Source organism: Dendrobates tinctorius, unplaced genomic scaffold, assembly GCF_039654945.1.
Source record: "Dendrobates tinctorius isolate UK_male_01 unplaced genomic scaffold, ASM3965494v1 ptg000256l, whole genome shotgun sequence".
In the NCBI taxonomy this organism is placed as follows: Eukaryota; Metazoa; Chordata; class Amphibia; order Anura; family Dendrobatidae; genus Dendrobates; species Dendrobates tinctorius.
Window position 1 is genome coordinate 5,143,573 of NW_027361923.1, and position 27,878 is coordinate 5,171,450.

Sequence of the window (27,878 nt, forward strand, 5' to 3'; positions counted from 1 at the left end):
CCTAGCGGCAGAAGCATACACCCACAGTATCTGTGCCCCCCCAATGAGGCGAAGGAGAAAGAAGCTGTACTGATATATGAGCAGCATCCTGGATACATACAGACCTCACATCCAGCCTATATTACCTGTGAGAGATACTCCCAAAGGAAAAGAATCTAAAACGTGGATCAAACTACAAAACTAAATATCAGGGGGTCTAAAAATGAATGAAATCAAGATCGGTTACAAACTGCAAGTCTATTATTATTATTTATTTATATCGCACCATTGGTTCCATGGTGCTGTACATGAGAAGGGGTTACATACAATTACAGATATCACTTACAGCAAACAAACTAACAATCACAGACTGATATAGAGGGGAGAGAGGACTCTGCCCTTTCGGGCTTACATGCTACAGGATGGTGGGGAAGGAGACAGTAGGTTGGGGGGTTACAGCAGTTCCAGTGATGGTGAGGCGGTAGCTCCAGTAGTGGTGAGGAGGCAGCGGGGGATCACTGCAGGCTTTCCTGAAGAGGTGGGTTTTCAGGTTCCGTCTGAAGGATCCGAGTGTGGTTGATAGCCGGACGTGTTGGGGCAGGGAATTCCAGAGGATGGGGGCTATTCGGGAGAAGTCTTGGAGGCTGTTGGGTGAGGAGAGAATAAGTGTGGAGGAGAGAAGGAGGTCTTGGGAGGACCGGAGATTCCTTGAGGGAAGGTATCTGGAGATTAGTTCAGAGATGTATGGAGGAGACAGGTTGTAGATGGCCTTGTAAGTCAGTATTAGTAATTTGAACTGGATACGCTGAGGGAATGGGAGCCAGTGAAGAGATTTGCAGAGGGGAGAAGTGGAGGAATAGCGAGGAGAGAGATGAATTAGTCGGGTGGCAGAGTTGAGAATGGACTGGAGAGGTGCAAGGATGTTAGCAGGGAGGCCACAGAAAAGGATGTTGCAATAGTCGAGGCGGGAGATGATGAGGGCATGCACAAGCATTTTAGTAGATTGAGGGTTGAGGAAGGAACGGATTCTGTAAATATTTTTGAGCTGGAGGCGACTGTAGGTGGAGAGAGCTTGGATGTGCGGTTTGAAGGACAGGGCATAGTCAAGGGTTACTCCGAGGCAGCGGACCTCCGGTACAGGGGAAAGCGTGATGTTGCTAATTGTTATAGAAAGGTTGGGTAAGGAAGATCTGTGAGATGGGGGAAGGATGATCAGTTCAGATTTGTCCACATTGAGTTTGAGGAAGCGAGAGGAGAAGGAGGATATGGCTGATAAGACACTCTGGGATTCTGGAGAGCAGAGAGGTGATGTCTGGGCCAGAGAGGTAGATCTGAGTATCATCGGCATAAAGGTGGTACTGGAATCTGTGGGACTTTATGAGTTGCCCCAGACCAAGTGTGTAGATTCAGAAGAGTAGGGGTCCTAGAACAGAGCCTTGGGGGACTCCAACAGAGAGAGGGTGGGATGAGGAGTTAGTGTGGGTGTGGGAGACGCTGAATGTGAGGTTGGAAAGGTATGAGGAGATCCAGGATAGGGCGAGTTCTTTGATGCCAAAGGAGGAGTGGATCTGTAGTAGGAGGCAGTGGTCGAAAGCAGAGGACAGGTCTAGAAGCAGGAGTATAGAGTATTGTCCGTTAGCTTTGGCTGTATGTAGGTCGTTGGTAATTTTGGTGAGGGCTGTCTCAGTGGAATGATGGGGGCGGAAGCCAGATTGTAGATTGTCAAGAGCAAGTTAGATGAGAGGTGGGAGGAAAGTTCAGTGTGGACATGCTGCTCCAGGAGTTTAGAAGTGAATGGAAGCAGCGATATTGGGCGATAGCTGGACGTGGCTGTTGGATCGAGGGTTGGCTTTTTAAGGATAGGTGTGATTGTGGCATGTTTGAAAGCAGAAGGGAAGGTACCAGAAGTTAGTGATAAGTTGAAGAGGTGGGTTAGGGATGGGATAAGTGTGGTGGTGAGGTTTGGGAGGAGGTGGGATGGGGTCAAATGCACAGGTTGTGAGGTGCGATTTGGAGAAGAGGCGATTAAGCTCCTCTTCAGTGATGTTGGAGAAAGAGGTAATGGGGTTTGGGCATTGGTCTGGTATACAAAGGGGTTGAGGTGGTTGGGCAATAAAGACTTGCCGTGTTTGGTCTATCTTGTTTTTGAAGTGTGTGGCAAAGTCCTCGGCAAAGATTAGGGAAGTCGGAGGTGGCAGTGGTGGGCGGAGGAGGGAGTTAAAAGTATTGAACAACTGTTTGGGGTTGTGGGATAAGGAAGATACAAGGGATGTAAAGAAGGCCTGTTTAGCAGAGGTGAGCTGATTTGAATGGAAGTGTTGCTTGTTTGAGTGCAGTGAAGTCGTCTTGCAAATGTGTTTTCTTCCAGCGCCGTTCTGCAATTCTAGATGCTTGCCGAAGCTTTTTAGTGGCGTTATTGTGCCTGGGTTGTCTATTGGTTCGTCGCACTCTTATGCATGACAGGGGCAACTGAGTCGATGGCTGATGCAAGAGCGGCACTGTAGAAACTAGTGACAGTGTGTGTCGTGGAGTGAAGCTATGGAGGACAGTGGTAGAATAGAGTCAGAGAGTGTGCGAGTGTCTAGATGTGCGAGGTTTCTGCGGGGGTGCGCATGCTGCTGGACGTGGGTGACAGGTGAGGAGGACAGGGATGAGAAAGTGAGTAGTATTAACTACAGATAACCACTAACATATGTAAAAAAAAAATCATTTTATCCCTGTCAAAGTGTCCATAGTCTTTAAAGTACCTTCACAGCTGGAGACCAACTGTGAACTAGGATGCATGGGGTCCTACTGTCTACAAGGCTCCAGTACAGGAGCAGTCGCTAAACGATGTAAAGCAGTTATACAGAGCTCATTCCTCTACTAAAGATGGGAGCTTGCCACTCCGCGTGCATAGATATTATCTTACACCGGCATGTCACTCTCAATAAGGAGATGTTACCCCTTTCCCCTTACCCCCAGAGACCTCTCATCCAGCCAAATCTGACTATGAGCTTTGCACTAATGAGGGGCAAACATCCAAAACACGTGTCTGCAGTTGGAGGTTCTGGTTTGACTTTTTTTTTCCTAAGTTAGGAGCGTCAAAGGGTCAATATTCACATTTAGGATTGTTACATCCAATAGGTGGCGCTGGAGTTCCAGTCCTCTTCCTCTCTAACGAGACAATTTGCTTATTTCATTTCCTAGAGGAGCGTGCATGGGTCTTCCCCAAACTGTTCCCACAAAGCTGAAGCTACAATTGTCCACAATGTCTTCTGCCGAGTCATTAAGATTTCTCTTCACTGGAACTAAGTTGAGGCCGCCCCCTGATAAGAGCCCATAATATTATCCTCCTCCACCATCTGTACAGGGGGGGCACAATGCAGTCAGGGGGTAACGTCCTCCTGGGATCATCAAACCCAGACTCCTCCATCAGAGGCAGATAGAGAAGTGTGATCCGTCACTGCACAGAACACGTCTCCTCCAGAGTCCAGTGGTGGCGGCTTTACACCACTCCATCCGAAGCTAGGCATTGTGCTTGGTGATGTATGGCAGCATGCAGCTGCTCAGCCATGAAGCTCCCAGCGGTGGCGCAGTGTTTGTGCTGATGTTATACCAGAGGAGGTTTGGACTCTGGCGTTATGGAGTCAGCAGGACATTGGTGACTTTCCTGCCCCCCTACTCCTCAGCTCCGAGATATCCACTTCGCTGCTGTGGTTCCACACCGGGGATTTGGGGGTGTTGGGGTGAGCGGCCGGATGTTATTCAACCGGGGAAAATGAGAAACCTGAATTTAGCAAGTAAGCCATTTGTCCTAAAACTTTTTCCCCACATAGTGTATATACCATAGGAGCTCAGATCAAGTGTATGAACCCTCATATACGAAATGATCGGGGACAACAGATGTCATCACAGCTCAGTTTGAAAGCCATAAAAATAAAAAAAAATATAAAACAAAAACATCCAACACACACACTTTACATTCTACCTCTCATTCATACACACACCTTACCCTCCTACCACACATACACATGCGCTCACACACACCACTTACCTCCTACCACTCATACACACACACCACTTACCTCCTACCACACATACACATGCGCACACACACACAGTGAGCTCAGTTCAAGTGTAGAAAGCCTTTTTGCATGAAATGCTAGCGACGGCTCTGTGTTCATCATGGCTCCACTGCTCTTTACAGTACATCGGGTCCGCTCGCTCACCTTCTTTCGCCGGCCTCTGAGGTGACCGCCTCCCCAGCACATGTGATTGGTATAAGCCGCTAGAGGATGCAGGACTTCTATATGGCTGCGGTTCTCTGTGGTTGCTGTTACTGGAGCTCTGGAGACAAGTAAAGAATACAAGTATCTGATGAAACGTGATAGCAGCGAATCATCCGAAAATGGACACAGAGAAATCATACCTGACTCTGGTCCTGCATGCTTTGTGGACTGATGGTGGCGTCTGATCGGGCATAGGATGGAGTGGAAATATCAGAATCCAGATTTGGATCCAGTGAGTGAAAAGTATCAGACAGGTGGTTACCCTGAGATGAAATATCAGTGGCAACAGAAGAAGCTGGAATAAGTGAGAAGGGAAAATGTTCAGAAGTAAAAAGTGTAAAACATATAAAAGTTTAACTTTACTTTCCAATAGTGAAATGGGAACCATGCAGTCATCTTGCTGCAGCTGCATCCCCCTCCTTTCCCCTCCTCCCATTATTGGGTTACACTAGGTAGATTTCAGGAACTGCAGACTGATGGTAAGTTAAACAAGAAAACACTTCTTCCCCAAGAAGATTTAAAGGGGTTGTCCAGATCAGTATTAGATGGGTGGGGGTTGCTGATGAGAACTGCAGATCAGCTCCCAATTACATGAATAGAAGCTGATCTGCTGCACACAGGAACGGCTGCTACACATTGAATTGAGCTCATCGGTGGAAGTTCTGGGTGTCAGACCCCCACCGATCTGACATTGATCATGAATATTAGATGCCTGGACAACATGCTTAATACAGATCCCTGTGAAATGTCCCCCAAAGGACGGAGTAGTGAGGACTGAAGGACGGCATCTTTGATTGATGTTAGTTTCGAGAATATAATTTTTGGAGAACCTCACTGCGGACCCCGATCTGCAGCACAAGTTCAGGCAGCTGCAGGGCCCTAGTTACACGAGCAAAATAACATACAAAAGCCCGGCTGCCCAAAAGCCAATACCCCCATATTATCCCTTCTCATCCTCATCTGTCACATCCAGATCTTACTTACCGTGAAAACTAAAGTTCCTTCCCAGAGAAGAACCGAGCTCTTTGGTGTATTTCTCTATGATATGCTGGATGTGGTCACCACTTTGCACTGGACACAAGTAATGACTCCATGTTGTTGCCGTTGACGGACTGGTGAGGTCCTTATTCTCCTCGATATTGGAGAAGTTACATCTCTGGAGATCTAAATATAATATATATATCATTATGACATACATTTGTGACCTCGTCTCCCGGTACTTTCCTGCACGCAACCTCCGATCCTCACAAGATCTCCTTCTCTACTCCCCTCTTATCTCCTCTTCCCACAATCGCATACAAGATTTCTCTCGCGCATCACCCCTACTCTGGAACTCTCTACCACAACATATCAGACTCTCACCTACCATCGAAACCTTCAAAAAGAGCCTGAAGACCCACCTCTTCCGACAAGCCTATAACCTGCAGTAACCACCGATCGACCAAACCGCTGCACGACCAGCTCTACCCTCGCCTACTGTATTATCACCCATCCCTTGAAGATTGTGAGCCCTCGCGGGCAGGGTCCTCTCTCCTCCTGTACCAGTTATGACTTGTATTGTTTAAGATTATTGTACTTGTTTTTATGTATACCCCCCTCACATGTAAAGCGCCATGGAATAAATGGCGCTATAACAATAAATAATAATAATAATAATAATAATACATTTAAAAAAATCAAAAATGGTATCCCGGTCCCCTGTTCAATGTCTCTCTGAGGAAACCGATACGAAGAACTAGTAGGATTTATGAAGACTCCTCAAACTTGTCTTTGTCTACAGTTTCCATGAGGTGGAGTAGTACCTGTGTGGGGTGTGCTAGGAATGGAAAGAATGGAGCAGCCACAGCCGATAAATAATCCTTTCTAGGACCTTGCAATTTGCAAACCTCCAGGTATCTGTGGAGTAATCTAGATGTTCCCTAAATTCACCACAGGCACCAATGATCAGACATACGGTCTATGGGCAATTCATGCCAAAGCAGGAGGAGCTGCAAGATGGAGAGATCCAAGCCACATGCTAAAGGGAAGGCTTTGCTCGCACCATGTCCTAGGCCCCAGCTCACGATGCCAACACCAACCTGAGATCACAGGACTTGTGTCGGTCTTCTCGCTGGTCAGGAAGCTGCCGGATGATATGGTTGTTGTGGACAAGTAATCGCAGGCTGAAGTCGGGCTCCTTTCTTGTCCACTGGGCCCCTACACAGAAATACAGACTGATACCATTCCCCAAACCACAGTACATTAAACATCCACCGACACAGTCTGAGCTCAGATCAAGTGTAGAAACCACCACAAGTAGCGTCTGGTGAGAAGAAGATGCATCATGGCTCAGATAAGACACGGGACAGACACACCCATACAACAAGGGCACTTCCATCGGTCCCGGTGGCAAGAACGTCTACATGCCGGTGAGCTTTTCTGCATTCTCGGTTTTGCCACGGCAGCAGTTCTAAGGAAAATACCAGAACTGCTACTGCAGAAAACAGCAAATGCTGGATGTCGTAGATTTCCAGATCGATGAGGAATCCCATGACACGTCACAAAAAAAATGCAGCAGCGCGACTGCAGGGGGTCACACCGGTACCTGTGAAAGTGCCCCCAACACGCTCACAGGACACACCACCAGGCTCACATGACAAAACTGTCAGCTTCTCCGGTCTGGATAGATCACGTACCGGGTGTCACCGATACTCAGATTTGGCTATTTTTCATCATTGATCACTTTTTTTCAAAAAAATGACCTCAGATAAGTCGGAGATAACAGTTTATAGATCCCAATGGGAGCTGTAGTTACTTACGAGACCAGGAGCTCCTTCCTCCATAAAAAGGTGTTTAAAGGAGGCGTCCTCATCGCTGCTCAGGATCTCATGAAAAACTGGAAGAACAGAACGATCTGAAGAAAAAGAAAAAAAAAAAAAAATAGGTGAAGATGAAATGGTTAATGTCTCTGAAGCTAAAGGTCATTGTTACATCACTGAATAATGGCATAAAAATGGCAAAGATTATTTCATGATCTATACAATGAACAGGATATTTAACCCCTTCCAGGCATGCGCTGTACAGGTTAGAGAAGCAGGTGTATGTAGCGGGCTGAAGAGCGGAGCCTGCGCCATACTCGGCAGATGCTTGCAACAGCAGCGATCAGAGCTCCGCCGGGACAGCAGCTACTGGAAACCCCTTATGGACCACTATTAAACTGGGTGCACATGTTGCAGATTTGGTGTGTTTTTTCTTAGCAGATGTTCTAGACAAACCTGAAGTAATCCTATGACAGCAAAGTGAATGAGAAACCGGAAGTGTCATGCCCACATTATTTTTGACTTGCAGATTTGGTGCAAAAAATAATTTGCTGTGTCAATTCACTGTGCGTTTTTGCCCTGTTTTTTACCATTGACTTCACTCAAACCTGACAAAAATGTGCGTTCTTTACAGCTGCTTTTTTCCTGCCAAGAGACGCAGAAATGTTACTCAACGTGTACACTAGGGTGACCGCAAAAAATCGATGTCGGAATTTTGTCCGTCTGGACCCCACAAAACGATTCCCCTTTCCAGATATTGAGATAGCCAAAATTTGAGCTCGATCAAACGACGTTAACCCGTGCCGCTCATCGCTCAAAGTTTGAAAAAAATCCAAATTGAGGTATTTTAAGATTTAGGTATTTTGCATAGTCTGTTAGACTATAAAGAATGTGACAACAACATTGCAGAAATAGCCCTGACCAAATTTTCGAACCATTTGTGGTATTTGAATGCAGAGTTGGTGGGATTATCGTTTTTTGATCCCACCATTACAGACAATGAAAAGTTGTTAATGGCTAATAAATTGCTCAGTAGCACAGATGAACCATCAGAGCCCGCTAGGGTTGTAAATCCAAAAGTTAGGAAAGAAAAATTAAAAGAGGTAGGAAGCAACCGACTTTAACGACCTTCTGACAAAAGATATGTCCTGCAAGTTGTAAGCAAATGCCGAGCATTATATTCTGACGTTTCAAAAACTACTTTAACCAAAGCTCTAGAATAGATTAGATAACTATGTAAAATTATCAACTCATGTAGGTTAGCGTGCTCTGATGGTTCATCTGTGCTACTGAGCAATTTATTAGCCATTAACAACTTTTCATTGTCTGTAATGGTGGGATCAAAAAACGATAATCCCACCAACTCTGCATTCAAATACCACAAATGGTTCGAAAATTTGGTCAGGGCTATTTCTGCAATGTTGTTGTCACATTCTTTATAGTCTAACAGACTATGCAAAATACCTAAATCTTAAAATACCTCAATTTGGATTTTTTCAAACTTTGAGCGACGAGCGGCACGGGTTAACGTCGTTTGATCGAGATCAAATTTTGGCTCTCTCAATATCTGGAAAGGGGAATCGTTTTGTGGGGTCCAGACGAACAAGATTCTGACATTTTTTCCCCCCCATATGAGATCCGGTCACCCTAGTGTACACATACCATTAGGCTGTGTCCACACGTTGTATTTGTTTTCCCTAAGGCAAAACCTGCTCTCTTGGCAGTAAGAAACTTGCCTCAAAAAGCAGGTTTTGCTTTAGTTTTTGCAGCTTTATTGTCAAGATACATCTGTCTCTTGTGCAGGCTGAACGCTTAAAGTTAAAAAAGAAAAAAAAAATCTGATTCTACTTTATTGGGTTTTGGCACCAAAAAAAACAGGATTTTTGGTTGCTTACCGTAAAATCTGTTTCTCAGAGCCTTCATTGGGGGACACAGGAACCATGGGTGTATGCTGCTGCCACTAGGAGGCTGACACCATGCAAATAAGAAAATTAGCTCCTCCTCCACAGTATACACCCCACCGACTGGCGCTCAATTACTCAGTTAGTGAGAAAGCAGTAGGAGAACCAATAGAATATAGAGTAAACCAACAATTCAACTAGAACTATATTACATAGAACAAAGTACAGAAGTTGAAAACATGGGAGGGTGCAGTGTCCCCCAATGAAGGCTCCGAGAAACAGATTTTACGGTAAGCAACCAAAAATCCTGTTTTCTCTATCGCTTCATTGGGGGACACAGGAACCATGGGACGTCCCAAAGCAGTCCCTGGAGTGGGAAACAAAACTTCCATCATGTCAGCGGACTCACCACCGCCACCTGCAAGATCCTTCTTCCTAGGCTGGCATCCGCCGAAGTGTAGGTGTGGACCTTGTAAAATTTTACAAAAGTGTGAACAGAGGACCAGGTTGCAGCTTTACAGAGCTGCATCACAGAAGCCCTGTGGTGCACCGCCCAGGATGCGCCCACTGCCCGAGTGGAGTGAGCCTTAATCCCAGAAGGGGGCACTCTGTTCTTTATCCGGTAAGCCTCTAAGATAGCCGATCTGATCCAGCGTGCAAAGGTCGCCTTGGAGGCTGACAAGCCTTTTCGAGTCCCATCTGGGATGACGAAAAGCGAGTCTGTCTTCCGGAACGCATCGATTTTAGCCCAGTAGACCTTCGTCGCCCAGACCAGGTCTAGTCTGTTCAAGGAGCGTTCCCGGGGATGAACTGGAGCCGGGCAGAAAGAAGGTAGAACGATGTCTTCATTCAAGTGGAAAGCAGATACCACCTTGGGAAGGAAGGACGGTGGAGGCCGTAGAACAAGTTTATCTTGGTGAATCACTAAAAAAGGAGGTTGACAAGAAAGAGCTGCCAACTCCGAGACACGTCGGATGGAAGTAATGGCCACTAGAAAGGCCACTTCCCAAGAGAAAAGAGATAGAGAAACCTCCTTGAGAGGCTCAACGGGGGAACCTTATAGAGCCTCTAGGACTAAATTGAGATCCTAGGGATCCACTGGAGCCCGATACGGAGGAACTGCATGGGCCGCCCCTTGTAAAAAGGTCTTTACCTGCGGCCGAGAGGATAGCGTTTTCTGGAAAAAAATCGAAAGTGCCGAAACTTGCCCCTTTAGAGAACTAAGGGCCAGACCCCCGTCCAGGCCTACCTGGAGGAATGCTAGAATAGAAGGAAGCGAGAAAGGCATTGGCGAAACGCGATTGGACTCACACCAACGAAAATATGCCTTCCATGTTCTATAGTATATTTTGGAAGACGAAGGCTTCCTAGCCCGGATCATTTTGTGAATTACCCGATCTGAAAACCCTGACTTTTTCAGTACCGCGGTCTCAATAGCCACGCCGCCATACTGAGCGACCGAGAATTGGGGTGGTAAATCGGACCCTGAGACAGCAGATCTGGTCTGTCTGGAAGTGTCCAAGGAGCGTCCGTGAGAAGGTTGACGATGTCTGCGAACCAAGACCTTCTGGGCCAATCCGGCGCAATGAGGATGACTGGTTCCCCTTCTGCCTTGATCTTATTCAACAGCTTGAGTAGAAGAGGAAGAGGAGGGAACAGATAGGGGAGTGCGAACTGTGACCAAGGAATGCTCAGAGCATCGGCGCCCACCGCGAGGGAATCGCGGGCCCTGGATACGAACTGTGGAACTTTCTTGTTCAGGCGGGACGCCATCAGATCCACATCCGGAGTACCCCAACGAAGGCAAATCTGATGGAAGACTTCCTGATGCAAGGACCATTCCCCTGCCGCGAGGCCTTTGCGGATGAGAAAATCGGCGGCCTCGTTTTCCACACCCGGAATGTGTACATCGGATATCGCTGGAACTGACATTTCTGCCCAATGAAGTATCTTGGAACTCCGAGTCCCTCCCTGGTGGTTGATATATGCCATCGCTGTGGCACTGTCTGTCTGAATCCGGATTGGCAGACCTCTGAGCAGCTTGTCCCAATGAATCAGGGACAGGAAAATAGCCCGTATTTCTAGGACGTTGATCGGAAGAGACGCTTCCTGCCTCGACCAATGGCCCTGTACTGTGAGATGACGAAACACTGCGTCCCAGCCCAGGAGACTGGCGTTTGTCGTCACCACTTGCTAATGTACCGGAAGGAACGATTGGCCCTGGGCAATAAGAGGAGATGTTAGCCACCAATTGAGGGACAGCTTGACCCAAAATGAGAGTCGGATTGGATGATCCAGTGAGGAGACAGACTTGTTCCACTGCGACAGAATGGCCCGCTGAAGCAGTCTTGAGTGGAATTGGGTGAAGGGAATCGCCTCCGACGTTGAAACCATCCTCCCTAGAACTCTCATGGCTGATCGGAGGGAAATGATTTGGGGGCCCTGAAGCAAACAAACAACCCGCCGAAGAGTTAAGGCCCCGTCACACACAGCAATCTCGCTAGCGAGATCGCTGCTGAGTCACAACTTTTGTGACACAACAGCGATCTCGACAGCGATCAGCGACCGGCCCCCCTGCCGGTATCGCTGATCGCTGCAAGAAACCTCTGGTCATTTTTTTCGTCGCTGATCTTCCGCTGGCCAGCACGCATCGCTGCGTGCGACAGGCGGGAGACCAGCGATCAGCTGTAAAATAATAAAAAAAAAATAAAAAAATATTGTTATTCTAACCTTCCAGCATCCCGCGCAGTCTTCCCGCCTCTCTCCACGCTCCCGGTCCCAGTGATCCTTTGCAAGAATGACTGCGAGACTTCGCGATCCCGCGAGAACGGACGTCATCGCGGTAATTCTCGCAAAGGATTACTGGGACCGGAGCGTGGAGAGAGGCGGGAATGCTGCGCGGGACGTCGGAAGGTAAGAACAATATTTTTTATTTTAATTCTATTTTTGACATGAATATGGCACCAGCGCTAACGAACACAGCGATGTCGCGCGCTCGGCGTAGCTATGCTAATCGCTGGTGAAACTGTCTGTTTGACAGCTCACCAGCGATCATAGCGACTTACCAGCGATCCTGACACGTTGATATCGTTGTCGGGATCGCTGGCCCGTCGCTATGTGTGACTCCAGCTTTACTCTCGTGTCGTCGGCAAGGAAGACCTTTGCCTGACAAGTGTCAAAAACTATGCCTAGAAACACAAGGCGTTGTGTTGGAACTAGACAAGACTTTTTTGTGTTGATCATCCACCCGAATCGAGCAAGAGTGTCGCGACAATGGTCAGACTTTCGAGAGCCTGGGGCAAGGATGGAGCTTTGATGAGGATGTCGTTGAGGTACGGGAAGAGCACAAGACCTCTGATCCTTAAAATGGCCATCAACGCTGCCATGATCTTTGTAAAAACCCTGGGAGCGGTGGCGAGCCCGAATGGCAGGGCGACAAACTGAAAGTGATCCTGATGTATCGCGAAACGCAGGAACTTTTGATGACCCAGGAAGATTGGGACATGTAGATAGGCATCTTGAATGTCTATGGAACACAGGAATTCTTGTGCCTCCATGGAAGCGATTACTGAACGAAGGGACTCCATCCTGAAATGTCGCAAACAGACCCTTTTGTTCAGTAGTTTTAAGTCCAGAATGGGTCGAACCGTGCCTCCTTTTTTCGGCACTACAAACAGGTTCGAATAGAAACCTGTGAATCGCTCTTTTTCTGGCACTGAAACAATGACTCCCGACTTGAGAAGAGAGTCGATGGCTGTAAAGAAACCCGGCACCAAGGCGGGGTCTTTCGGGGGTCGGGATTCGAAGAATCGATCCTGAGGACGAGAAACAAATTCTACTTTGTATCCTGAAGATACAACTTCCCTGACCCAAGCGTCTTCCACTGAGGCAAGCCAGACGTCCCTGAAGGCAAGAAGATGGCCGCCCACCTGGGAGTATGCTCCGGTGTTCTGTTTCCAGTCATGCGGAGGAAGATCTTCCAGGTCTAGCTCTGGTAGATCTACCCTGGAAAGAATGAGATCGCCAGGAAGGAGTGGGCCTAAAGGAGACTCTTTTTCTATCTTGGCGCGGTTGAGGCCTCTGCTGGTGGGAAGACGTATCTGCTGTCGTGAAGCGACGAAAAGACCGAAATGGTCGATACTGACGTTTCGGAGGAGGCCGACGAGATTTTGACTGGGGAAGAAGGAAGCTTGTGCCCCCAGTGGCATCCTTAATGATCTGGTCCAGCCTATCGCCGAAAAGACGCGATCCCTGAAACGGTAAACTGGTGAGGGACTTTGACGATAAGTCCGCTTGCCAAGCCTTAAGCCAAACTGTGCGCCTAATAGCCACCAAGTTGCTTGATGCCTGAGCTGCGTAGGATGCGGCATCCAGTGAGGTGGAGACCAAATATTCGCCTGAATGCGAAATTTGGTCGGCGAGATCTGCCAGCTGCTCTGGCTGGTCTCCGGCCAAAATGCCTTGGCGGAGGTCCTTAACCCATTTCGCTATGGCCTTAGAAGCCCAAGTAGACGCAAAGGCCGGGATTAGAACAGAAGATGCCGCTTCGAAGGCTGACTTAGCAAAAGATTCTACGACTCTGTCATTAGTGTCTCCTAGATATGCTCCCCCAGAAATCGGAAGGACCGTGCTGTTAGATAGTCTTGAAACCGGAGGGTCCACGGCCGGTGAAGCTGACCAGTCTGCAATGAGTTCTGGCGAAAAAGGATACAACACCCCAAGGCGTTTTCCTCTTTGATTTTCTCTCTCTCTGGAAAGAATTTTCTGGAACTCTGAATGATGAGCGAAGACCTTGGAAGGTGGTTTCGACCGTCTGAAAGAAACCTCCTGGTCTGCGGATTCCGCAGGAGAATTTTTGATATTGAAGGACTGGTTAATCTCTGCAATGAGGTTCTGAGCCATATCCCTCATATCAGCGATTTGGTCCAAGTCCAGCTCCAAAACATCCTCGGTGGGTCCATCCGAAAAGGTCTCGCCTGGCTCAGGGGGAGGAAGATCTTGATAAGGGAGGCTGTTTGCACGGACTATGGGGCGATGCAGAATGGGAAGAGGAACGGGAAGAGGAACTGGACCGGTGCTCCCGTCTGGCTCTTTTGCGTCTAATATTAGCAGGCTCGACCGGAGCATCCTGTGAACTGCTGGGTCCTGCAGAAGCCTGTAGTGGCAACTTATCCAGTACGGACACCAAGGTCTGGGACACCTTGGTGAGCTCCGCCACAGATTGAGACAGAGAGGAAACCCACCCTGGAATAAGGGCCTCAACGTCACTCGGGACAACCGGGGGCTCCTGGGCGGTGGGTTCAGTGGGCTTGCTGCAGTCCTGACAGAGGGGAGAGGACTGACCTGATGGAAACTTGCGTTTGCAAGAAGAACATGCAAAATGACTGACTACCGGAGAGGAAGAAGCAGAGGGAATTGGTTTAGAATTCGACATTATGAGCTAACCCACTAACAGTGCCAGACGGTTAGGGGACGGAGAGCTGAGGAGGGTGTCAGAGCTACTCACGGAACCTGTGTACACAGCACGCTGAAGCGAAGACGAGCAGCTGACAGGCTGAGTAAAAGCTGTGAGGTAAAACGCGCGCTCCTGAAAGCTGTGGGCGGGAATCACCTCACAAGAGAGGGGGGCGGAGCTAACCACTCTGTCAGGGACATAAGAAAACTCCACTCACTCCTATAGGACGACTGGGAGGAGTGGGCGGGCCCATGCGACGCCTCTAGCCCTCAGTGAAGCAGTGGGCGGCGCCCGGGACTGTTCCACAGAAGAAAAAAGCCTGCCTGAAAATGGGGACGTGGCCTCGCCTCAGAACTAGGCCCGAACTGACGCCGGGGCCTAAATTAGAAACGGCGGCCACCGGAGGACGCGGGGCGGCGCGGAGGCCTTAAAGAGGACCGCAGTTCTGCGGCACTGGCACTGAGAACGCTAAACAAAGGTAATGCCGCCTAAGGAAGCTTGCCCGTTCACCACCGCCCAGGAGGAATACTATCATGGGAAGGAGAAAGGTGTTCAGCCTGCTGATACTTACCTCCTGCAGTCCTGACTTACCCCATTTCCAGTTGCAGACAGTGTCTCCATCCACCTACAGGCTCTGGTAGGCGAGTGGGTGAGAGACCAAAGGCGAACACACATAAGTGTTCCTGGCCGGTCGACATACGAGGATACGGGGAGGCAGTACACGCCATACTCATAGTCTCCTTGTGGGAATACAGATGTGACTATTCACTCTGAATACCTCTGGAACCTGCAAAGAAACGACGCACATTGAGGTAGATAAGGGTCTAATGACAAACCTGTGTCCAACTCCTACTGACACTAAGCTAAACTGAGTAATTGAGCACCAGTCGGTGGGGTGTACACTGCGGAGGAGGAGCTAACTTTCTTATTTGCATAGTGTCAGCCTCCTAGTGGCAGCAGCATACACCCATGGTTCCTGTGTCCCCCAAAGAAGCGAAAGTGAAAAAATGTTTTTGCACCACTCATTGCTTTCAATCAAAAATGATGAAAGAATGACATGCTGCATTCTGCAAAAACCAAGGGATTGCACAAAATACCAAGGACAAAAAAAACAAGCAGTGCGCATGAGATTTCTGAAATCTCAAAGACTTTGCTGGTACTGTGAAACGTAGCTGAAAATTTGCTGAAAAAACAAACAAACAAAAAAAAAACACAACATGCAACGTGTGAACATAGCCTTAGTCTACACAACAGGGATACGCGGAAGGTAAACCTTTACCCATAAGAATAGTGGCTTCAGTAACGTTGGGCATGAGACGCTTAACACACAGGTGCGATATTGTGCCGTTACACAATTTTGGAGTGTCGAGGCTCCTATGCGCTATGGAACAGGATGGAGGTGCCATTCAACGCGCTGCTGATGAAGACTCAATACAGATTAAGACTCGAGAAAGTCTAATGTACAGGTTTACAGTGTCAACGCATTTCGAGGCTAACTGCACCTATTCTGATCCTACCTACCAGCGGAGGTTCGAACCCTAAGATTTGAGAATGGCACCCCCGCTCGACGGCGTCTCTCTTATATTCCTGGTAAGGCGCTATTCTGGATACAGCACATAGTGATTAGCGAAGAGGATGGAAAAGGTATGTAGATCACAGAAAAAAAATCTATCTAAATGATAAGAATAGTGTATATATATATATATATATATATATATATATATATATATATATATATATATATATATATATATATATATATATATATATATATATATATATATATATACACACGCTATGTTATTCTATCATTTGGATACAGATTTTTATTCTGTGATCTACATACCTTTTCCATCCTCTTCGCTAATCACTACGTGCTGTATAGAATAGCGCCTTACCAGGAATATAAGAGGGCAGCTGTCAAGCGGGGTTCTTTGGGTTCGAACCTCCGCTGGTTGGTAGGATCAGAATAAGTACAGTTAGATCCCCCTGGCTATGTAAAGTCTCTATGATACTAGTTTTATGTAATTTATGTATTATTCACACACAGGTTTTTTTGTGTTGGTACTTTTACCCATATTATAAATAAAATTCATTTTTTAAAAGGGAATATATGTTCGCCCCATTCCAGGAGGCTCCAAAGAATTCAGGAACTCCAATGGGAACATTACGACTCGTTCACTGTCCATGACAGAAGCAATGGACATGGCTGTGGTCTCTGGACCAGGCACAGTCTCCCCTGTATTTGTAGATTTATGGAGCAGACATTATCACTTTTAGTTGCTAGGATTGCGCTTTCACAAAGCCACTGATGTTTGGCCAGAGCAATGTGATTGTTTAAGCGAATTTCTGAGAGCAGCAAATTAATAATATTTTACTGGTACCTCCTGGTGCAAAGAAAAACAAAGAGTCTCCCATTTTACTTGAAATCTGAACCATAATTGCCAAATACGCCGATCTCTGGGCATCAACCAAAAGAGGCTCATCTTATGGACCCGTTGAAGCGCAGCAGCGCGAAACGGCCGTAGTCCATACTCTGCACACGTCTCCCATGCCGATGCCTTTTTATTCCTGAATAAAGCCCTGCACAGTTGAACGGTGAGTGCCATCCTTCATTTCTTTGTATGTGGCTCATCTTATGTGACAAATTCTTTCAACGTTTACAAATCAGAACTTCTTTCTCGCAGATTATCTCTGTGTCCATAACATCAAAGGCTGGTGGAACTGGAGCAGGTAACCAAATATTTTGGGTCTCTTTGCTGCAGGAACCATCACATCTATTTTGTGATTTAACTGTCACTAGACCTTAAAAGTTGGCATAAATCCTTCTTCCTCGAGTCCAGTTGCCGTACCAAGTCATCTGGAAACAAGAATTGTATCTCCTAATACTTTGCAGAAAATTCTTGGACTCGGGAGCGGTGTATGAAAGCAGAGGTTCGGGAGGTAGACGTAAAAGGTGGCGAACTAACTTTGCCATTTGAGCAGCTCTTTCACACAATTCCAAGTTAAACTTTTTTTTTGCTTCCCTAGATTCAGCCTGTCTCATCCATTTTTAGTCTGGTGTTAAAGTGCAAAATTTCACTCAAATCGGGTAGAAAGGTTTGTTTTTGTATTGAACAGGCCGCCACCTTTACCAACACCAGATCAGATTACCAATGCACTAGCAGGATGCAGCAGACCCCCATAATAAAAGCGGGGGCAGCACAGGTGCAGATTACTGACGCAAACAGCCACTCACAAACCTACCAATTCATGGAAGGGCGCTGTGTAGTATTAAACATGCACCCAGATGAGGAGTGTATAGGACGCCAGTCACACAGGTACGTGTGGTGCACAGCGTCTGCCTATTGATGACGCCCATACTATTAGATCAGTTGGCTGTTTAGCACTATATAAGTGCCCCCCCACAAGACGCCTCAATTCACCCAACCAGCACTAAAAAAGGGCCTGGCTGCATCTTGCATTAACAAAAATGGAAAAAAAAATTGCAATAGAAAGATGAATAATGTATAAGATAAATACATTACATGTGGAATTGGTAGATATTTTGGTTAAAATAAGTAAGCTCGCAACCCACGTCAAGGGTCCTCACACTTGCGAGTCCCAACACCAAAATTAAAAACGGGTAACAGAAAAAATATACATGTATTTATATTGTATTATGTTCAAAGGGATACAAAAAATGTAATCAACGACTTTCCAACTTTCCCCATTTAGAGAAAAACATTCAGCATCTCCACATCCACAAAATTCGATCTGTTAAAATCACATTACTTAACAAATATGGGAACGCCCAAAAAGAAAAAAAAAAACCAACATGCTCAAGGTTTGTCTGTACCTGCATTTGACTGAAAACATACAATAAAAAGTGATCAAAACATCATGCCTTCCCTAAAATGATATCAATAAAAACGGCAGCTCAGTAGAAAAAAAAAAAAAAAAAAAAAAAAAAAGCACAGGTTCATTGATGGAAATCAAAAATGTTCTCAGAAAAAGACAAGAGAAACCACACAACTTTAGAAAAAACAAACAAAAAAACCCATAAAATTCTATCTGGGTTTTTCTTTTCCACCACTAGAAAGCTTGTTTGGCATTGCCAAAAATCATGATGACCTTAAGAATTAAGTTGCCATTTCGATTTTACAGCACAATGACTGCACAAACTCACCCCACCCCCACTACAAAAAATAATTGCAGAATTCTGCCTTTTTTTACCGTTTTACCATTTTTTCCAGTACATTACATAGTGAAATAAATGTTGCCCCCGGGTGTGCACATTACTGCTGCTCACTGTAGGGTCAATGCTCCTTCACAGACATGTTGCATTATCTCACCTGCGACAGATGAGTCATGGGACCCCTCTAACCCCAGGGTCTCTCGCCACGATAGCGTCACGCGGCTTTGGTTTGCAGTCTCGTTGCTGATGTTGGCCGATAGCCGGGAAAGGTCGCCTTGCATTAAAGTGGAGTCACTGCTCATCCTAGTGATGTCGGGGTGACACTGCAGAGCATCGCTGGGTCCTGATCGCTCATTCCAACCTAAATGATATTGACCATAGAAAACTAATCAGCATTTCGCAGAAAAAAAAAAAATGAATAAACCAGAAGGCAACATGGGATCTGCACACAAAACCCAAGGACGTACTGGGTTCTTTACCTGTTTGGCTTTCTCGAAGTTCAGAAATCCCTGTGCTGGAGCGTCGTCCGCTGCCGCTGGGCGTCTCCACCTCCATGATGGCGCTCAGCTCGTGCTGCTGCAGGAACGGCCCCAATTTGGTCTTTGTGACCGGCGGCTTGGAAGGTCTCCACTTCTGCTCCCTTCCGGCAGGTCTCAGTAGGTAACCATTACTGGACTCAAAATCTAAAAACACAAGGGAAAAAAAAAGGCAAAAATTAAAACTAGTTGCAAAAAAATACAAGAAAATAAGAAAAATAACCAAACAACTATTATTCATCTGTTCAATCCCCCACCGCTCCAGCCCCCTAGCTCCAGGGGCCGACACTGGTCTTTGATTTCATTCCTAGAGTGAAGACTTACCAACAGTCACATAACCACTGCAGCCAATCACCGGCCTCATCAGTACAGTACATGGCCGCTCAGACCAGTCACCGATCGTAGCAAATGTGTGTCAGTATGGCAGGTCTACACTCCAAGAAGATAAGGACTACTGAAGGTCGCCATGCTGATGTGTTGGGGAGAAGTTAACAGGAGACTAATGTCTGTTTTTTTCCACATTAGATTGATATTTTCATTCTTTATATCAGTATAGTATAAAATTTATACTGTATGTACAGGTAAGATTGTACAGGAGGAAGCGGAAGTAAGCTGTGACATCACCTATTGTGAATGGTGAATCCTGTGTTATCTACTGTATATAGAGGTGTTATCAGTCATTGTACAGGAGGAGGAGGTGAGCTGTGACATCACCTATTGTGAATGATGGATCCTATGAGTTTGTAGGTTGCCAAGCGATTCACTTACTTGTAACCACAGAGTGGTCTCCCTCTTCCTCATCATCATCCAACGCCTTCAGCAGTGCAGACATAAATTGGTATCGTTCCCGCTCAGGAACCACAGTGAGATCGGCAGGAAATTCCCCCTCTCTGGGCTTAAAAAAAATAAACCACCACAATTATTAAAGGAAACTATAAAAGGATAATCAAGGGGTGTTCTCATCCTAAACGTCTGACACATGAGGGTCTCGGATCCTGCTCAGCTAATTCATAACTCTCATAGAAGTGAACAGAGAAAGCTGCATATGTGCGGCTACATCACCACTCACAGCGGCACAATAAGGGTCCCCATTAATGACATGGGTGGGTGGGGGTTACAGAAGTGACAACTGCAAAAAATCAGATATTTATAATATCCTGTGGATTTGCCATAAATGTCCAAGATGGGAATACTTGTTGCATTTTCAAGTTTATCCTCTCCTTCTTTCAAGCGTCAAAACGGTTTTGTCTGTCGACATCACCGTATGACGGCTTCTTACACTCCTTATTAGTTTAGTTAGGAAACTTGAACCTACAATCACCTATACAATACACTGCAATACTATAGTATTGCAGTGTATTGTAAAAATAACTGTCTCCAATGAAGAATGGCCACAGGCCGGGCTGTGTTGACATGACCCCATTTCGAAACAGAAGCCTTAAAAAGACCCCCAGTTGCTATTGCAGCCTAACAACGTGATGAATGGGGAAAGATGCCAGAAATATATTAGGCCTTTTAAAGGTCACTGCGAAGCCTTAACAGTGGCAGAGTCTAGGCTGGTGTGACAGGAGCTAGCTTAATGTATGTTGCTAAGGGGTTTAATATTCAACATCTCACCTCTGGGGGGCCAAGGAGCTTCTCCAGAGACTCTTGGTGCCTTTGAATCTGTTCCTCCAGCTCCTTCTGCTTATGTAGGAGATGTTGCTCGTGACTCTTCTGCTTTGACAGTAGAGATTCTCGTTGCTCGTCCAGCTGGACCTGCATTTCCTTCAGGTGGTCCTGCTGGTTACGGATCTCTGCAGCAGAAGATAGAAGCCTCTCTCGGAATTCCTGAACATTGGAAAAGTCTTCTAGGAGTGGAGGACGTATGCTGCTTACTTGTTCTTCAGGAAACGTGAAGGAGAAGCTTGGTTCGGAGAAATCAGTCTGAGGTAGTCCTAAAGAAAGTGCTCTAGGAAGCGGGAGGTACGATGTACCGGAGGAGGAGTCGTGCTCTCCTGGACTGGACGCTGAGGAAAGTTTTTCTGAACCAGTTACAGTAGCTCGGGCTTCGCTTGGACTGTGAGATAATAGTCCCCGAGGACTTCTCCCTCCAAAAAGGTGCGGGTATGAGGAGTCCACACTAACAGGACTCTCGGGTCTAAGGTTATATTGGCTCAACGCCATGAAGTCACTTGCAGATGACGGAGCGGGCTCAAGTGTCTGTCTACCATTTCTAGGACTTCTTTGTTGTGCACTTACTAGCCCTTGTGGCTGCTTTTCTGTAGACGGAGACTGAGCCGATGAGGATAGTAAGGTAGGAGATGACAGAGCAGCACACGGCCGGTCATTTTCAGGTGACTTAGGTTGTGGATTTTGAACACCTCTTGTGCCTTCTTCACCCCTACCTGGGGTTTCTATGTAGGACGTGGATAAGTGAGGATACCGATTCTTCAACAGTAACTGGTATTCCTGCAAACGTTTACGTGCATCATCCAGGGATTGTTGGTGAAGCCTAAAACATGAAAGGATGAAAACCTCAAAATGTAGAATAACGCGGAAAAAGAATACACCTGGGGTACATATATTTATAGCTTGCAGACCGATGTTACCCCCCAGAGAAAAGGAAGGGGAAGCATCCATGACTGCAAAACGAATCACACTGGAAACGGCTTTCCTTAATACATACCTATTCTGTTCTATCAAGCGCTGCTGGTATTCCCGAATCATCTGAATATGCAAACTTTCAGCTGATGTGTTTAACTGGAAGACAGTGCTTGCAGATTCCTAGAGGAAAAAAAGAAATTAAAATGAATGCATAAAACATTAAAAAAAAGTGACATGCCACAATAAAGCGTGTTTATCGTATAGGGAAAAGGCATACCATTGTATACACTTACAAGATCTCAGCTGGCAGTCATTGACTAGAAACCATCATGTTCTACTTCCACAGGACAAAAATCTTTGATACTCATGTGCAATCTATCACACAACTGGCAGTAAAACGTACCCAGGTGTCACGGGTGCTTCGCAGGCTGCAGACCGTCGCACTGCATCTGGCTGCAGAAGGTCTCAGCAGTTTGCTTTGCAGACTTCTTCCTGGTCCTTCTGACTCTATGACCCAGTGGCAACCTTCCTCTAGCTCTAATGGATACACCTGGACGTTTATAACTCCCAGCTTGCTGTTGAGAGTTGCCGGTGATATTTTCATTTCCCTGTTGAGGCTTGGAGCTATAGCAGTCGGCTATCTTCCTCTTTGGTGTTTGGAGGACGTCTTTGTTTCTCTCCGAGTCTACTCAAGCTAAGTGTTCCCCTTGTTTGTGTATCCTGTCTTTAGTTATAGTGGGGAATCAACCAAAGTTCACCACGTCCTTCCCTAAGCAGGGCTTACCTAGGGTCAGGAAGGGATTAGGCATCCTGCTCGACGATAGGTGCAGAATATATATAGGGACGCTTAGGGCAGACAGGGCGACGTTAGATCTGCCTAGGGGTCTCCACTCCCCGCTTCCCTAGTGTTGGGCTCCCTTCCCTTTATCCCTTTGTGTTGCACTTAAGGTCTTTCCTACACCGTGCGTGACACCAGGAGAGAGAGAAAAAAAAAAAAAAAAAGACTGCTCTGTGCAAAGCATCAGCTTCATATTCAACAATAGAGATGAGTAGGACAACAAGGGGTTACTGGAAGTATCTTAGAAGGGGATCAGCATTCTGGGTGGTTGTCACTGATCCAACGGCCACGAATAAGTCCCTTCTACTCCGTACAGTTAGGGCAGCAACTGACGCTGCAAGCGCAGTTTTATGCCCCCATGCAGATGGACTTAGGCAAAGCCGTTACGATGAGTCCAAACTTTTGCATGGTGGAAACATGTTGTGACAATTCGTACCACAGGTGCAAAACTACTAACACACTGTGGAATATACTATTCGTAGCATGCCCTAAATTATGCACAAGTTTAACCGTTATATGTTGATAGTGTTGTGATGACACAGCATTAATCTGGCCACTGGTGTGAGAGTGAACTATTCTTAATTAGGACATACTGTTCCTCTGTTCAGTAGGACAAGGGACATTAGCCGTTATTTCATGTGAGACTGTTCATTGACCCTTGTTCAGTGTAAATATGGGGAATGTCTTCTAATTACGGATTGCATCAGCCCACAGCGGTTTACTAGTCTGCACAACTTGGAGGACAAATATGCATTCTTATTGAACAAGAAGGGATTACCTAACCCCAATCCTGTGGGACAATGCCCTGAAATAATAGATGTGGGATATAAAAGGGCCCTGCTCCTGTCACAAGTATGACTCTATAGGACGTCAGCCAAAGAACCAAGGTTCCAGCTGGTGAATTACATAACTGCTCATCACTGAGCCTACAAAGACGTTTGGAGAACCCAGGTTGGGACATTAAGGTCACTTAACCACATACCTAACTGCACTTTGTCAGCTTCCTAAGCTTGCCACTACCTCCTCTCTGTGGGTGCCTGCCAAAGGCAGGATGCTGCTGGTTGGGATATTTGGCTTTGCATGCCCCGAAGTCACAGAGGTTCTAATCCCTGGCGAGCCAGTGGAAGGGTGAGACTCTCATTTGCACCCTCTTGTGTCCTTGCTGGGAATGTACTATATGTTGTTGGCTGTTTGTAACTAGAGTTGAGCGACTTTGGTCGGATCGGGTTTCGTGAAATCCGAATGAAACAAAATTTGAGTCGGACGAAACTAGTCCGACTAGGGCAAAAAAAAAGTCAGAGTTTTGTCTGAGACCTGACCCCAATGCAAGTCAATGGGAAATAAAAGTCGGCATTGAGCGTATGACATTCATCCACTCAATGCTGACTTTTATTCCCCATTGACCTGCATTGGGGTCAGGTTTCGGACTTTTTTTTGCCCTAGTCGGACCGGTTTCATCCGACTCAAATTCTGTTTCATTCGGGTTTCATGAAACCCGATCCGACCAAAGTCGCTCAACTCTATTTGTAACCTAATAGCCTCACCGTGTGTTATCGGAGTAGTGTTCTGCCCACTGGAAAGGAGTACGGTACGTTAAATGGGGATAAGCCCCGGCCCGTGCAGTGTTTCTAAAGACAGCCAGGCCAGTGGATGAGAGCACTCATTGACCCTCGTGTCTCCACAAGCGTATTTTAACAACCACATCCACATGGTTTGTCCATAATCTGCAGTGTGTGAATTCAGATTGACTTCCAGCAAACAGAAAAGGCTTATGTTGCATTAAAGGAAAACAGGCCTCTGGTACCTCTGGTTTTCCATCCACCACTGCTGGCTCCAGTTCTTCCTCCTGTGCCGCCGTTACACTGCTCCCCTGTGCCTCTTCCCGCATTTTATGGAATTCAGCCTGTAAGCTTTTTCTCTCTTCTTCCAGTTTCTGTATCAATTCCAGTTGTTCACGCTTCTGCCGCTCCAGTTCTTCCATCTGTAAAGCATAATTACAGTAACCAAAAGAGTAATCTTTCATTGCTTCATTTATGTAAATGTATTAATCATTATCCTAACCACCGGCCTGTCACCGGATTAACATGCCCCGAAACCGTACACCATCTGCATAGTGAGCTGCTCTAATACAAAGTGTAGGAGCGGCCGAGCTACACAGAAAGTGAAGGCGCAAGAAGTCCTCGACTTTACACACAGCAGCGAGTGGTTAATGCTATATCTGTAGGTACAGACAAATCACTTAAGTATGCTAGACATTAAAATTACAAAAGCAAGAAGGAAAAGTTGTGGGATCATGGAAATCACAGGACGGATAGACGTGTTACTGATCTGCAAATGAGGGGGAAAAAAATGGAAACCAAATTTTCAAAACTGCTCGATTTATTGAGCTTCACATGCAGAAATCTCGGTACGTACAGCCTCGGCTGCTATCAATGAAGTCAATAACGATCGTCTGAAGAATGTTCTGCTGCTCTGATTTCACCGGGACAAATAATCAAGATCCACTGCTGGCAGCTCCTGTGTAATCAACGAGTAATGACATCCTAGATGTGCTCGATGGGAGACAAGTCCTGAAGTGCTGCAGGTTGGAACACCATTAAGCAAGAGGCACCACTAACCAAACAGCACCATAAAGACCAAGGAGATCTTCCAACATGTCAGGGACAAAGCTGTTGAGAAATACAAGTCAGGGTTAGGTTATAAAAAATAAAACATAATATCCCAATCCCTGATGATTCCCCGGAGCACCATCAAATCCATGATCATCAAATGGAAAGAACATGGTACCATAACAAACCTGCCAAGAGAGGGTGGTCCACCAAAACTCTCCACCCGGGCAAGGAGGGAATTAATCAAAGAGGCAGCACAGGGACTAAAGTTAACCCTGAAGAAGCGGCAGAGTTCCCAAGCAGAGACTGGAATATCTGTCCATACAACCACAATAACATGTAAACTCCATAGAGGTGGTCTTTATGGAAGTGTGGGCAGACTCTCCAAATGTATGGAGGAAGAGACCAAAATTTAACTTTTTGGCCACTAAGGTAGAATCTATAAATCACGTAGAATGTAAGACCACAAGGACAGGGTCCTCTCTCCTCTATATCAGTCTGTCATTGTAAATTTGTTTACTGTAAACGATATCTATAACTTTGTATGTAACCGCTTTCTCATGTACAGCACCATGGAATTAATGGCACTATAATAAATAATAATAATAATAATAATGGTAAGCGCTATGTCTGGCACCAAACCAACATAGCTCATCACCCCAAGAACACCATCCCCACAGTGAAACATGGTGGTGGCAGCATCACGTTGTGAGGATGTTTTTTCTGCAGCAGGGACAGGGAAAATGGTCCGAGTCGGGGCAAAGATGGATGGTGCGAAATACAAGGATTTCCTTCAGCAAAACCTGTGTTCAGTATGTCAGTGATTTGATACTGGAACGGAGGTTCGCCTTCCAATAAGACAATGACCTAAAGCATACTACTAATGCAACACTCGACTAATTAAGAGGAAATGTGTAAATGTTTTGGAGTGGCCTAGTCAAAGCCCAGACCTTAATCAAACTAAGAATCTCTGGTCAGACTTGAAGATTGCTGTTCAACAGAGGAGACCATTTAACTTGAAGGAGCTGGAGCAGTATTTCCTTGAGGAATGGGCAAAAATCTCAGTGGCAAGATATGGACAGCTCATAGAGATGTATCCAAAGCGCCATGCAGCTGTAATTGCTGCAAAAGGAAGATCCACAAAGCACTGACTTTAGGTGGGTGAATAATTATGTACACTAAAGTTTTCAGTTACTTTGAAAACCAAATGGTCACAGTTGGAATGTTCTTTACATGAACCGATACAAACCCTTTAAAAACAGTGAAATTCCAGGTTGAGGTAGCAAAACACGAAAAATGCCAACAGGATGAATACTTTCGCAAGCCGCTGTAGTCTGGTGCTGTCATGTTGATAAACGGCTCCTAGGAAACTTTCAAATTCCCTCGTGAAGAAGACCACTTCATGGCTTTACCCACATGGTCTCCAGTCCAATCTCCAGGTATTATTGCATCCATGCCAAAAGCCGGACTCATCAATGAAGAGGACAGACCTCCATACTAGTTTTATTCTGCTCCATGATAGCCTTTGAGATTAGTGGCATGAGGTCAATGGACATCTGTTGCTGGACGTCTGGGCTTCGCACAGTGTCATGTAGACTCCTTTGGATGATTGTGTAGACATTGATGCTTTAGTCTTGTATGTGATGTCCAATTTATTTGCAGCACAGAATAGATTACAGGGCGCCATTCTTCAAATCTGACGTTCCGTACGTGCAGAGATTCCCCTCTGGGTACCAGTGACTGACGTTCCAGATCCTCCTCGTTCTCCTAACCACTTGGGAGAACGATGTTCACAACGTTGAACCACACTGACATCTCGGCCTACACGCATTGCGATATGTCGGGGAGAGAAACCAAGGTCTCTTGGTTTGCGACAAGATAATCCTTTAATCGTCCCACCATGGGGAAATTCAGAGCATTACAGCAGCAAGGCAGGAACAAGTACAGATACAGATGCATAAAGGCATTACATTGACAGTAGGTAGGTACATGTACGAAAAAAAAAAAAAAAAGATATAACCGGACTATCACAACTTTGGATCTATCAGTTCACTGTTTTGGTCGTTCTCAGTTTTGGACAGTGCTGGTTATACAGCCTAACTGCAGCAGGAAGGAAGGACTTTCGATAGCGCTCCCTCTCACATTTAGGATGAAGTAGCCGGTCACTGACAGTACTGCACATCTTTGTCACAGTCTCATGCATGGGATGGGAATCATTCTGCACCATGTAGCTCACCTTGGCCAGTATCCTCCTGTCGCCTACTTCCTGAACTGGATCAAGGGGGCATCCCAGGACAGAGCTGGCCCTTCTAATCAGTTTGTCCAGATTATTCCTATCCCTGGTTGATATGCCACTACCCCAGCACGCCACACCAAAGAAGATGACTGATGCCACAACAGAGTTGAAGAAGGATGCAAGGAGTGCCCCCCTAACTCCGAAGGCTCTCAGCCTTCTGAGCAGATAAAGCCTACTTTGGCCCTTCCTGTACACTGCTTCCAAGTGATGGGCCCAGTCAAGCTTATTATTGAGGATCACACCAAGGTACTTATAGGTGTCGACTATCTCAATGTCATTTCCCTGAATGTTCACCACTACTGGTGGATTTTTTCCCTTGCGAAAGTCCACCACCAATTCCTTGGTTTTCCTGGAATTAATCCTAAGGTGGTTCCTCTGACACCACTCCACAAAAGCTTGGTTAGTATCTCTGTACTCTCTTTCATCTCCTCC

The 27,878-nt window shown here is 46.2% G+C and overlaps 1 protein-coding gene and 1 non-coding gene across 4 annotated transcripts in view; both read right to left on the minus strand.

The window, feature by feature from the left end:
- The window catches only part of LOC141069073 (uncharacterized), a 104,740-nt gene that overhangs the window by 34,135 nt on the left and 42,727 nt on the right, over nucleotides 1–27,878 (minus strand). For all 3 annotated transcript variants that reach the window (XM_073558385.1, XM_073558384.1, XM_073558383.1), the window contains 11 exons: nucleotides 24,346–24,522; nucleotides 21,786–21,883; nucleotides 20,735–21,611; nucleotides 19,886–20,012; nucleotides 19,061–19,264; nucleotides 18,739–18,942; nucleotides 7,049–7,143; nucleotides 6,329–6,446; nucleotides 5,235–5,414; nucleotides 4,391–4,545; nucleotides 4,191–4,308 (listed from right to left, as the gene is read on the minus strand). In XM_073558385.1, coding sequence (XP_073414486.1) covers nucleotides 4,191–4,308; nucleotides 4,391–4,545; nucleotides 5,235–5,414; nucleotides 6,329–6,446; nucleotides 7,049–7,143; nucleotides 18,739–18,942; nucleotides 19,061–19,264; nucleotides 19,886–20,012; nucleotides 20,735–21,611; nucleotides 21,786–21,883; nucleotides 24,346–24,522 — 2,353 coding nt within the window. The remainder of the gene's footprint in view (nucleotides 1–4,190; nucleotides 4,309–4,390; nucleotides 4,546–5,234; nucleotides 5,415–6,328; nucleotides 6,447–7,048; nucleotides 7,144–18,738; nucleotides 18,943–19,060; nucleotides 19,265–19,885; nucleotides 20,013–20,734; nucleotides 21,612–21,785; nucleotides 21,884–24,345; nucleotides 24,523–27,878) is intronic.
- Nucleotides 6,901–6,970, minus strand: LOC141069082 (small nucleolar RNA U2-19). Its single transcript, XR_012226510.1, has one exon. It is a non-coding gene; the product is annotated as a small nucleolar RNA U2-19 (small nucleolar RNA).